This window comes from Danio rerio, chromosome 1 (assembly GCF_052040795.2).
Source record: "Danio rerio strain M-AB ecotype USA chromosome 1, GRCz13ab, whole genome shotgun sequence".
NCBI lineage: Eukaryota > Metazoa > Chordata > Actinopteri > Cypriniformes > Danionidae > Danio > Danio rerio.
The window spans coordinates 53,840,592-53,855,064 of NC_141021.1; the positions used below are offsets into that span (position 1 = coordinate 53,840,592).

The 14,473-nt window shown below is 38.7% G+C and overlaps 1 protein-coding gene across 3 annotated transcripts in view; it reads left to right on the plus strand.

The window, feature by feature from the left end:
* mast1a (microtubule associated serine/threonine kinase 1a) overlaps positions 1-14,473 on the plus strand; it is a 100,347-nt gene that overhangs the window by 65,394 nt on the left and 20,480 nt on the right. For all 3 annotated transcript variants that reach the window (XM_087237733.1, XM_087237735.1, XM_087237734.1), the window contains 8 exons: positions 166-241; positions 1,464-1,673; positions 3,358-3,459; positions 7,366-7,498; positions 11,117-11,184; positions 12,971-13,047; positions 13,151-13,359; positions 13,444-13,582. In XM_087237733.1, the coding sequence (XP_087093859.1) occupies positions 166-241; positions 1,464-1,673; positions 3,358-3,459; positions 7,366-7,498; positions 11,117-11,184; positions 12,971-13,047; positions 13,151-13,359; positions 13,444-13,582 (1,014 nt within the window). The remainder of the gene's footprint in view (positions 1-165; positions 242-1,463; positions 1,674-3,357; positions 3,460-7,365; positions 7,499-11,116; positions 11,185-12,970; positions 13,048-13,150; positions 13,360-13,443; positions 13,583-14,473) is intronic.

A 14,473-nucleotide genomic window follows, 5' to 3' on the forward strand; every position in this document is an offset into this window, starting at 1 on the left:
AATGGTTAGTCTACATTACATCCAGCTTATCCAAAGATTTACTTCACTTTCTACAGCTGTGTAAAGAAATGAGCCCAATTTTATGAATATTAATGATTAATAATAACAAGTTATTATTTAATTATGCATATTCAGATTTAATTTAATCTCCGCTTGTGTCCACAGTCCAGGACGATCATCTTCCTGCTATGACAATGAGATTGTCATGATGAACCATGTTTACAAGGAGCGCTTTCCTAAGGTTAGCAAAACACACACACGCACACACACACACACACACACACACACACACACAAGTTTGTTTTTGTGAAAAGTGGGTACATTACATAGGTTTCCATACATTTTATACTGTCCAAACCATATATTATATTGCCCCCACCCCTAAACCCAACCATCACATGAGACTGTGTGCAGCTTTACTCTCTGATTAAACTCATCCTGTGGGATTTATAAGCATTTTGAGAAATGAGGATGTCACCAATGTCCTCATATTTCACCTCCTTTTTGTAATACCTGTGTCATACCCATGTCATTATACAGATTTGTGTCCTGATATGTCACAAAAACACGTACACACACACACACACACACACACACTGTCATTGTTTACTTCTCACAAACTTTTATGACTTCCTTTCTCCTGTGAAGACAAAAGAAGATATTTTGAGGAATGCCTGTAGCGAAACAGTTTTGGCTTTCACTGACTTCCATAGTCTTGTAAAAAACTACAATGAAAGTCAAAAGGGCAAAAGGGATTTTGCCATTCAGAAATGGAACTTCTGTGTTTGTAAAATATTATATTTTGGTAATCACATGCATATATAGATGTCGTGTAATGTTTGCTGAATGTTATTTAAGCATTTTGGACATACATTTCACACATGGATTGAGTTTTTCAACTTGCTGCCATACGAGCAGATGGTGGGAAATTTGCCAACTATATGGAGCAAACATATCAAAGCATGTTTAACAGAACATATTTCATTCCAGAATGAAAATAAACAATTGGGATGATGTTCGATGTAATTAATCACAACTAATCACATACAAAATAAAAGTTTGCGTTTACTTAAATTTATGTGTAGAGTGTGTATATATATATTTATATATATATATATATATATATATATATATATATATATATATATATATATATATGTTATTTATTTATTTATTATTTATTAAAAATATATACATGCATCAAAGCACTGAATCTCCATTCTATGGCATAATCGTGTATATAAAAGAAAATCAAACACAGAAAGTCTCAAAAACCCTTTTGGAACTACTCTTTTCCGCCACTCATTCACATCTGCAGCTGACATCAGGACAGCAGAAACCATTGCCAGTTCACCAACGTCACTTAGAGCGAATATTATAATGATTTTCTAGCGTAAAGTCTAAAGTGATGACTAAACAGGTGATTCTGCTCATAATTTAAGAATTTTATGCGTTATACCTAGGCGACGGCTCAGATGGAGGAGCGTCTGGCGGACTTCATCGAGTCGTACTCTCCTGAGAACGTGCTGCCGCTGGCTGACGGGGTCCTCAGCTTCATCCACCACCAGATCGCAGAGCTGTCCCGAAACTGCCTGACCAAATCTCGCGAAGGCCTCATCACTACTGTCTACTTCTACGAGCTGCAGGAAAACCTGGAGAAGCTCCTGCATGAAGTGAGCGCACGTCTGTTTGTTTCTGTACAGTCGAATATGTGCCGTTTATTTGGATTGTTTTCTGAGCAAAAAATGATGATAATTTTCACAAATAGTAGACATTCTACTTGCGTTTACTGTGCTTTGTTTGTAAAACTGATGTGAGAAAAATGTATCTTTTAACCCGCTTTTTGACTAGTTTTTACTTTTTAAAATAGAAAAAAAACGTTCTCTATGTTGGCAAATGTTTTTTCACATTTCAGTATATTAAAAAAAAATTATAATAACAATATATAAATATATATATATATATATATATATATATATATATATATATATATATATATATATATATATATATATATATATATTATATGCTTAGATTTTCCAATATTAGTTTAATTTCACACTAGTATACACTGGTGTAAAAAGTAAATAATCAAATATTAGATTTTTTTTATATTGAGTTACAGAAATAAACCGAATTAAAAGTAATGCTAAAATGAACATTTATTAACTCGCTTTGATCATTCCAGTCGATTTAAATATATGAAATCTTTCCAAATAGAGCTAATTATATCCATTTATATTGCAATATACACTCACAGGCCACTTTATTAGGTACACCTGTCCAACTGCTTGTTAACGCAAATTTCTAATCAGCCAATCACAGGATAGAAACCCAATGCGTTTAGGCATGTAGACATGGTCAAGACGATCTGCTGCAGTTCAAACCGAGCATCAGGATGGGGAAGAAAGGTAATTTAAGTGACTTTGAACAAGGCATGGTTGTTGGTGCCAGATGGGCTGGTCTGAGTATTTCAGAAACTGCTGATCTACTGGGATTTTCACACACAACCATCTCTAGGGTTTACAGAGAATGGTCTGTAAGAGAGAAAATATCCAGCGAGCGGCAGTTCTGTGGGCGCAAATGCCTTGTTGATGCCAGAGGTCAGAGGAGAATGGCCAGACTGGTTCAAGCTGATAGAAAGGCAACAGTAACTCAAATTTCCACTCGTTACAACTGAGGTCTGCAGTAGAGCATCTCTGAACACACAACACGTCCAATCTTGAGGCAGATGGGCTACATCAGCAAAAGACCACACCGGGTGACACTCCTGTCAGCTAAGAACAGGAAACTGAGGCTTCAATTCACACAGGCTCACCAAAATTATACAATAGAAGATTGTAAAAACATTGCCTGGTCTGGTGAGTACAAATCTGCAGCAACTGCGTGATGCTATCATGTCAATATGGAGCAATATCTCTGAGGAATATTTCCAATACCTTGTTGAATCTATGCCACGAAGGATTAAGGCAGTTCTGAAAGCAAAAGGGGGACCAACCCGGTACTAGTAAGGTGTACCTAATAAAGTGGCCAGTGAGTGCATATAGCATCAAAACAAAATATTTCAATGTCAGATGTTTCCAATATCATGGAGCCCTATTGTGTAGTCATTCATAAACATCATCAAATCTTTTCTTTAAGCCTGAAATTTTATGAAGGAGTTTTTATATTTGTCCACAAAACTAATTTTACGCTTGCCGATCAATATAAACGAAAGTCTGAATGTAAGTTGTTGAGCGTGTACAGACTGAGCGTGTAGATGAAGCTGTCTGAGGATGTGGACTTTTCTCCAGTTCTCCAGGGTTTTCCTAGTTTCCATGTGTGTTTGTGCGTGATCCAATTGTTTCGTGTTTTCAGGCGTACGAGCGATCGGAGAGTTCAGAGCTGACCTTCATCACTGAGCTGGTCAAGAAACTCTTCATCATCATCTCACGGCCTGCACGACTGCTGGAGTGTCTGGTGAGAGACACACACACACACACATAGACATAGACAGACACGCGCACAACACAGACAGACAGACATGCACAGACACACACATACATGCACAAACTAGAACATGCAAACACACTAATACACACACAAACACACAGACACGCATACAAACACCACTTCCACATAATGCAGACAGAAACACACATGCCGACAGATGCACATACACAGACGCAAACACACACACACACACACAAGAAGCACATACAAATATACACACAGACATACAGACAGATGTACATAGACACACACACACAGACACATACACATTAGATGCACATACAGATACACACACACACACACACACACACACACACATGGACAGGTGTACATACACACACACACACATGAAATGCACATACAGATACACACACACACACACACACATGGACAGGTGTACATACACACACACACATGAGATGCACATACAGATACACACACACACACACACATGGACAGGTGTACATACACACACACACGTGAGATGCACATACAGATACACACACACACAAACACACACACACACACACACACACATAAGGTGCACGTAAAGATATACAAACATGCAGACAGATGCACACACTCATACACACACACATGAGATGCACATATAGGTACACATACACACAGAGACATACAGACAGATGCACATATACGCATATACACACACACACACACACACAGATGTACATACACACACAGATGGACACACAAGGTGCACATACAGATAAACACACAAACATATGCAGACACACATACATAGACACACACTCAGATGCACACACAGATAAGGTGCACAAACAGATATACACACACACATACAAATATGCAGACACATGTACGTAGACACACACAGACGCACACACATACTGTAAGGTGCACATACAGATTTACACACACACATAAGGTGCACATCAAGGTAAACATACACACACGATCACACACGGGCACACACACACACACAAATACACTTATGCAGACACATGTACATAGACACACACACACAGATGCGCACACACAGTGCACATACAAACATATACACACACACATATATGCAGACAGATGAACATGGACACACACATATGAAAACATAGGATGCACATACAAGGATAAACATACACACACGATCACACACACACACACACACACACACATGCAGAAGGATGTTCATACACACACAGAAACACACACACACATGGACAGTTGTATATACACACACACATAAGATGCAGATATAGATACACACACACACACACACACAAGTGTACATAGACACACACATGAGATGCACACACACACATAAACTCACGCACACACAAACAGGTGTACATAGACATACACAAGAGATATACATACAGATAAACACACACACACACACACACACACACACACACACACACACACACACACACACACAAGGAGATAAACGCACATACAGATAAACAAACATGCAGACAGATGCACACACTCATACTAAACACACACGAGGTGCACACACACACACACATAAGGTACACACACAGATATACAAACATGCAGACAGATGCACACACTCATACACACACAAGAGATGCACATACAGATACACATACACACACAGACATGCAGACAGATGCACATTTACGCACACACACTCACACACACACACACACACACACACACACAGAATGATGTACATACACACATAAACACACAGAAACACACACACACACACACACACGCACACACGCAGAATGATGTACATACATACACACACACACACACACACATACACGCACACATATACTCACAATCAGACAGATGTACATACATACACACACACAGAGACACACAAACACAACTTGATCTGCTGTCGCTGCGCTCGGTCTCGTCTTCAGCCTACGTTGTGCAGTTGCCATGGTGACTGGCTGATAGGGTCACAGAGGGTCAGGAGAAGAAAGTACAACGTGCTGAACGGCTTCAGTGCAACAAAACCCTCCACCGATATTATCAAACACAGAAGATCCAAGAGTCCAGCCGCAACATCTGTCATCATTTACTCCCCCTCCACCTGCTCCAAATACATCAGCTAATATATTATGAGGAACACTGCTGTGTGGTAGCCATTGACTTCTATAGTGGGAACAAAAACTGTTCAAGTCAATGGCATGTAGCTATTCTGGTAATAACAATAAATTATACATAATTAAATATGTTCCACATAAATACTAGTAGCAACTATAAATGATGCATAATTAATCATGTAACATGTGGATACTATGTTAATTACAGTAAGTTATGCAAATGTTCCTTGTACATTATATGCTAATTACAATAAATTATGCATAATTCAATGTATTCCATGTAGACACTATGCTAATTACAATAAATTATGCATAATTACATATGTTCCATCTAGATAGTATGTGAATTACAATAGATGTAATATGTAGATACTATAGTAAAAACAATAATCTATGAATAATTACATAAGTTCCACATACATACCATGGTCATTTCAAAAAAGTATGTATAACTACGCACTCTGCATATTTACTATGGTAAATACTATAAATAATGCATAACTGCATACGTTTCATGTACATACTATGGTAATAAAAATTAATTATGCACAAATAATGCAACAATTGCATTACGTGTTTAGTAATTACATGTAGTTGATTCATATAAACAACCCAGGCTCATTCTGGAAATGTAGCCCCGCGGACGTTTTTGGAGACCGCGAAATACGTCCTGGGAGGTAGGTATTTGTGCAGTTTTTGTTTTTGCGAATCCGCGAGAGGCCGCTGTGCGCGCTTTTTCGCGTCTCTAACGCCTCTCGTGAGCGCACGTTGCCGTTCGCGCCCTCGCTGTCTACGCATAAAAAGTCGCCGGAGAACGCTGTCGGGCGATCGTCTGTCCGACTGACTGACTGGCTGAATGTCGAACGGTTGACTGGGCGGCACACCAGCCAGTCAGCCGACCCGGCCACCTTCCTCCTCCTCCTTCTTCCCTTAACCTAAGCAACGATTTATGAAAGCCGTGCAGAAAAAGAAAAGCCCTTCGGATTTCACCGCATTTATTATGAACTCATTCGCTTTATTTTTTTGATTCTGTTTTTTGTCTTACCTGATTTCTGAAACCGCTCTTCCCCGGACTCGGACCCGGTCGTCGAACTTGACCGGCTCCTCCTCCTCCTCCGGGCCTCCGTTCCGCCGACGTAACACGACGAGCTTACTGGACAAACTGGTTGTGCCAGGAAAGCCCTCCACACGGAGGCGAGCCGTCAGCCCAGCCGGCGAGCGCGAAGAGTAGCGGCGTCTCACCGCCTCATAGCGTTCACTTGAAAAAACGAAATGCGGCCATACGTACTTCCGGCCACGTAAATTGCGGTCTCCAGAAACGTCCGCGGGGCTACGTTTTCAGAATGAGCTTGGGTTGCATAAAACTGTACTTAAAGAAACAGTTCACCCAAAAATGAGCATTTACTCACTATTTATACACCCTTAAGTGGGTTCCAAGCCTTTATAAGTTTCTTTTTTTCTGTTGAACATGAAAGAAGATATTTTGAAAAATGTTAGAAACCTGTAACCATTGACTCCTATAGTAGGAAAAACAATACCATGGTTACAGGTTTCCAGCCTTTTTCAAGATCTCTTCATGGAACATGCAATTTTAGCAGAAGGAAACTTTGTGAAGGATGAATAAAAGATGACAGAATGTTATTTTTTGGGTGAACTATCCCTTCAAACACGACTAGAACTAACTAGAACACTACAAAAAATGAAGTGTAACAAAATACCACCAAACCTAAACTTTTTTTTTGTATGTTTTTTTACAGTATGTTGGACTCCATTTAACTGGAACTGTCATATTTCTGCTTGTTTCCGTCAGGAGTTTAACCCTGAGGAGTTTTACCATCTCCTAGAGGCAGCGGAGGATCACGCTAAAGAGGGCCAGCTGATGAAAGCAGACATCCCACGATACATCATCAGCCAGCTCGGCCTGACCAGAGACCCGCTGGAAGGTAAAACTGAGAGAAACACGGCTAAAAAACTGAACATGAGAAACAGGAGAGAGGAATGTAGGTCACGCCGAGAGACGCTGTTGCAATAGTGGGGCAGGTTAGGTTGCGCGCACAGGCGGAGGGAAGTTTGTTTTCCTGCCAGGATGCTGGGAAATGTGTACGAACCGCTGTGAACCTGGCAAACTGAGAGAGTAATGAGGATTTTTATGAAAACATACACTCTCTCTCTCTCTCTCTCTCTCTCTCTCTCTCTCACTGTTCTACAAATGCTCTTCTACGCTGTTAAAAGTATCTGTAAGTTTGCAGTTTTCCATGTTTTGTAATTCATGTTTTTATTTTTCCTTATTTAACAATGCTTTTGAATCACATTATGGCACTGTGATCTTTCTTCCAATGACTTTTAACCTTAAAACGTTTTTAAAAGTGGCTTTTATTAACATTTTTTATGGTTTAAAGTGATATACTGTATTGTCTGGGTTGGTGTTGTATATTACACTACAAAAACCTTTAATAAACTTCCAGCACATTTTCTGTTATCTTATAGACTTATTTCTCTGTATTATTTCTTAAACATATTTCAAACTACTAAAAAATAAAAGTCAGTGAAAGTCACTTTGTTTAATTGCAGAGTTGATTTTTCAACATCAAAGGTCAACAGAGCAGAGATCAACATCCCACAATGCAATTCACAACCGCAAATAAACGGAAATCTGGTTTAGATCAAGGGTCAGGATTGGCCAGCCCAATCACCAGATATGAACATTATTGAGCATGTCTGGGGTAAGATGGAGGAGGCATTGAGGATAAATCCAAAGAATCTTGATGAACTTTGGGAGTCCTGCAGGAAGGATTTCTTTGCCATTCCAGATGGCTTTATTAATAAGTGATTTGAGTGATTGCAGGGATGTATGGATGCAGTCCTCCAAGCTCATGGGAGTCATACACAATATCCATTCTGTTTCCACTGCAGCATGACTTCATATTCTATACTGGACATTATTTCTGTTAAGTGACAAGACTTCTGTCTAAGCAAAGTCAGAGCTTACTGTCCTAATTAAATAATTAAAAATCAAGGCATGATCATATTTTATTTTAGTAAAATAAGTGTAATCTAGAGGCCTTTGCCTTTCATATAAGCCAATTCTGACACCAAATGATCAACTAGAAGTCGAGCTATTATTTCTTGTTCCTAAAACTTGGATAGGCGACAAGATTTTTATTAGGTAGTGTAGAATAATGTTCAATTATTTTGTGTTCACGAAAATAGTTCATGTTCATAAATTTAACCTCATTTAAAAAATCAAACCAATTTAATTACTTTTTTTATTATTAAATTCAACTTAACAGGTATCTTTGCGTAAGATTTCACTGTAATTCCTATTGTTAATACAGATTAATAGTTTGGTAATGTACTGTAAAAAAACACAATACCACTTTTTATTTTAAAGATGCATTAGTACATTTACAATTAATGAATCAGCTGTATAATATTATTTTCATTATCTTGTGTTCACTAAAATAAAAAAATGAATACTAATACTAATATTAAATAACTATTAAAATACTAATGCTAATATTAAAAACTTAAAACTCAAAATTACAACCTCATTAAAAAATGAAACCAGTTGAATTAAATTTATTTTCTATTTAATTTAATTTAGCAGTTATCTTTGAGTAATCTTTGACTGTTGCTGTTTTTCTAATTACAGATTAATAATAATTGATAATTAATTTTAATGCACTGTAAAACACATCCAAATTCAACATTTTATTTAAAAACGTAATAGTACATTTGAAATGACTTCTGATTACTTTAATCACCTCATCACACAAGATGCCAGAGAACAGCTTTAAAATACCTATGCCGTTTTATTGAGACTGAAAACTAATATGCCCTTTTAATTGCCGTTTTAGAACTTTGTTTGTATTTTTTCAATGTTTTCTCCGTAAGTTGTTTATTTATACTGTAGTCTATATTTAGATCAATGATCATTTTTCTGTCCAGCATGGATGGTTGCTGTGGTGACTGGAGGTGTTGTTTTTAGACTAGATTTGGCAATATGCTGCGTAATTGCTCATAGACAGGCAGATGGAGGATTATTTATGAATTTTAGAGAAGGTCTTACTTTGTTGGGAGTAAGAATTTGTGCATTTCTGATTTACTGTGCACTCTTATACATAATTATGTGACAAAAAAAATGTTTTTCAAGCACCAAAATGATGAAAGATGAGTAAATGTTAGAGAAATCAATACTGAGATTTTCAAAGTGCATAACAATTCTCTCTTGAGGGGTTTCTGAGCTTTGCTTTTTAACAGCCAATGGCGCTTTATGCTTTACAATCTGCCGTTCTCTGCTTGCATCCAGTTCCTTACAAATACCACTTGAATCTAATATAATCATTATTAAAGCTAGGAAAGGTTGAAGTAAATTGCAAGAGTGTTCAAAAAGGGACCATATGTTGTTTAAAACTAGCCTAGAGTGCCATTTGCTATTTAAAACTATGCTTAAACGTCATCTGCTGTTAAAAACCAGCCTAGAGCGCCATCTGCTGTTAAAAACTTACCTTAAGCACAGTCTGCTGCTAAAAACTAGCCTAGAGTGCCATAAGCTGTTAAAATGTTGCCTAGAGCACTGTCTGCTGTTAGAAACTAGCCTGGAGCACCATTTGATGTTCAATACTAGCCTAGAGCACTGTCTTCTTTTCAAACCTAACATAGAGCGACATCTGCTGTTCAATACTAGCCTACAGCACTGTCTGTTGTTCAAAACTAGCATAGAGCATCGTCTACTGTTGAAAAACCAAGCTACAGCACTGTCCGCTGTTAAAAACTAGCCTAGAGCGCCATCTGCTGTTAAAAACTAGCCTAGAGTGCTGTCTGCTGCTAAAAACTAGCCTAGAGTGCCATAAGCTGTTAAAATGTTGCCTAGAGCACTGTCTGCTGTTAGAAACTAGCCTTGAGCACCATTTGATGTTCAATACTAGCCTAGAGCACTGTCTGCTTTTCAAACCTAACATAGAGCAACATCTGCTGTTCAATACTAGCCTACTGCACTGTCTGTTGTTCAAAACTAGCATAGAGCACCGTCTACTGTTGAAAAACCAAGCTACAGCACTGTCCGCTGTTAAAAACTAGCCTAGAGAGCCATCTGCTGTTAAAAACTAGCCTAGAGCATCGCCTGCTGTTCAAAACAAGCCTAGAGCACCATCTGCTGTTAAAAACTAGCCTAGAGCATCGCCTGCTGTTCAAAACAAGCCTAGAGCACCATCTGCTGTTAACAAACTAGCCTAGAGCACTGTCTGCTGTTGAAAACTAGCCTAGAGTGCTGTCTGCTGTTAAAACTAGCCTAGAGCGAAATCTGCTGTTAAAAACTAGCCTGTAGCATCAAAAACTAAGCTTAGAATCAATTCAAGAGGGAATAGAGTAATTTCTCAAATGATTTTTCACCACATCCCTAGTCTAAGAATTATTTTGACACTATTGAATTGATCTGACTAGAAACCAACTACATCATTCTGTTGTTTTTCAGAAAACATTAATATGATCAAATTTCTCAAAGTCTGTGACTGATTAATGCACAATATTTTTTAATAACTAAGCATCATCTTCACTTGCAGATATGGTGAATTTGGAGAGTTATGACAGCGAGGGACCACACACACCGGAGACGGACGACTCAGCTGAAGTGAGTGTTGTTTTGTAAAGATAGAATCTGATTATAATATTCACCTGTTTGTTGTATGAAGGGGACCTATTATGTTAAATTAATTTTTACATGGTGTTTGAACACAGATGTGAGTCTGCATTGTGTGTGTGTGTGTGTGTGGAAATGACCAGTGGAAAAATCCAACTACTGCTTTATTAATGTTATTGCAATAAAATCAAAAGCAAAGTGTCGGTAAAAGCTGTTCCAGATTTCCACATGCTGTGATGTCATCAGCCACGATTGAGGCAAATATTAGGGCGATTGTATATTCTGCATCATTGGTGTTGTGCAGCGATAATTCACCTCTATTACCGAATTTTCATTGATTTTGTGTATAATTTGCTTGCTCACACAAGAACACAAAAACTTGTTTTTGCTTCTTATCAAAAATGAACATCTACAGATTGTTATAGTGCCCTCTGCTGTTAAAAACTAGCCTGAGTGCCATCTGCTGTTAAAAACTAGCTTAGAACGCAGCCTGCTGTTAAAAACTAGCATATAGCGTAGTCTGCTAGTAAATACTAGCCTAGAGCCCCATCTGCTGCTAAAAACTAGCCTAGAGTGTCATCTGCTGCTAAAAACTAGCCTATGGTGCAGTCTGCTGTTAAGAACAAGCCCAGACCACCGTCTGCTGCTAAAAACTAGCCTAAAGCCCCATATGCTAGTAAATACTAGCCTAGAGCACCGTCTGCTGTTCAAAACAACAGTCTATAGTGCTTTTTGCTGTTCAAAGTCAGAGCACTGTCTACTGTCAAAAACTAGCCTAGAGCGCCATCTGCTTGTAAAAAAACTAGCCTAGAGCACCATCTGCTGTTAAAAGCTAGCCTAGATCACCATCTGCTGTTAGGAACTAGCCTAGAGCAGTGTCTTTTGTTAAAAATTAGCCTAGAGTGCCATCTGCTGGTAAATATTAGCCTAGATCACTGTCTGCTGTTAAAAACTAGCCTATAGCATTATCTGCTGTTCAAAACTAGCCTAGATCGCCATCTGCTGTTAGAAACTAGGCTCGAGCACCTGCTGCTGTTGAAAGCTAGCCTAGAGCACCATCTACTAGTAAATAACAGCCTAGAGCACTGTCTGCTGTTAAAAACTAGCCTAAAGCTTCGTCTGCTGTGAAAAACTAGCCTAGAGCACTGTCTGCGTGTAAATAATTGCCTAGAGCACTGTCTGCTGTTAAAAACTAGCCTAGAGCATTGTCTACTGTTAAAAACTAGCCTAGAGCACTGTCTGCTGTTAAAAACTAGCCTAGACCATCGTCTACTGTTCAAAACTAGCCTAGAGCACCATCTGCTAGTAAATAATAAACTAGAGCACTGTCTGCTGTTAAAAAATTACCTATAGCATCGTCTGTTTTTCAAAACTAGCCTATAAAATCGTCTGTTGGTCAAAACTAGCCTAGAGCATCGTCTATTGTTTTAAACTAGCCTAGATCGCCATCTGCTGTTCAAAACTAACCTATAGCATTGTCTGCTGCTCAAAACTAGCCTAGAGCACCAACTGCTCGTAAATAATAGCCTAGAGCCCAGTCTGTTGTTGAAAACTAGCCTAGAGCATTGTCTGCTGTTCAAAACATCTATTTTTAAGCATTGACAGTGTAAAAAAAATATAAACTGTGTAAAAATATTTTTAATTAAAGACTAGCAACACCAACGCAGCAGCAGGGATCCAGGATGAAAGTGATAGACATAAAAAGCCATAGGGAGTGAAATTAGGCTCCAGTCGACTTGTTTCCCGAGTCACACTTTTATCTGTGTGTTTCTCTCAGGGGAAGCTCAAAGCCATCAAACCGCCCTGTGAATCCGACTTTCAGACTATCAAACTCATCAGCAACGGAGCGTATGGGTGAGAATGCGTTAACATCCTTTTGTACTCTGAAATCGCTCAAAGCCATTGTGTAAATATGGATAAAGCAGATTTCGGTCTCTCTCTCTCATTGCGATTGTAGAGCTGTGTATTTGGTCAGGCACAGAGAAACTCGACAGCGCTTTGCAATGAAGAAGATCAACAAACAGAACCTGATCCTGCGGAACCAGATCCAGCAGGCGTTCGTGGAGCGGGACATCCTGACCTTCGCTGAAAACCCCTTCGTGGTCAGCATGTTCTGTTCTTTTGAGACGCGCCGTCACCTGTGCATGGTTATGGAGTACGTGGAGGGTACGGCATTACAGAGTTTCAGCAATCTGATTCCAATTGAACGTTATTGAGCTGTATTGAAATCACATCCATTTTCTGATTTAGGTGGCGACTGTGCGACTCTGCTGAAGAATATCGGAGCTCTTCCGGTGGATATGGCTCGGATGTACTTTGCCGAGACCGTTTTGGCGCTGGAGTACATTCATAATTACGGCATCGTGCACCGGGACCTGAAACCAGACAAGTAAGCTGCTAATAGAGCTCCCCCTGCTGGAGCGGAGCTGAAGTATAATAGTGAAAGTAAATTGTGCATGTAGATTTCCAAAGGTTCCAGACTTATGCAATCAATAAATGTCTTATGTACTTTATATGATACACAGTACAGTCATCAAATGTCTGAAATATCATGAAAATTTAAAAGCCTCTATAACAGACGTTTAAAACCTGATAAAGACATCCAAAAATAGGTCTTACAGAAATCTTTGTCTATTCAAAGACATAAAATTTTCTAGACAAAATGTCCTAACTTTATGACTCCCGTTATTTTTGACTGTCTCCGCCTCCTGAATCATACATTCAGCCTAGCTTTCATGTTTGTTGTGTTGACGCTACTATGTTACCTAAACATTTACATTAAACATAAATTTTCTGTATTATTAGTAATTTCAGTCAATAAAAAATGCATTTTTCCTTGCATTCTGATCAACTTCTTTACATTGGTTGGTAAAAAAAGCCAGAACAATCTGTAACAAACTGATTTTCTCCAAGTGATGTCCCTTCCTCTGGTAGGAAACTCTAGAAGGCATTAATATCTCATTGATGTTGAGGATACACCAATAGTAGATTAATTAAATGTTAACTCTCCTACTGTAATATTTTTGTGAAATTCCAATTCACTTTAATGAGTTTGATTAGAAAAATAACTTTTTTATGTAGTAAGAGGAACGCATGGCTTCATTTCCTCTTTAAAATGGACGTTATGGGGTAAGACACCATTCCTTTTCATGCTTACCAGCTGACTGATTACCTCCTTGTGGACTGCTTTTCCACTGTTACCAGTTTGTCCTGTGGCTCGCAGCATACGTCGGAGAATTTGATTTTTAAAACACTATCGGTTGGGTTTAGGGAGAAGGGT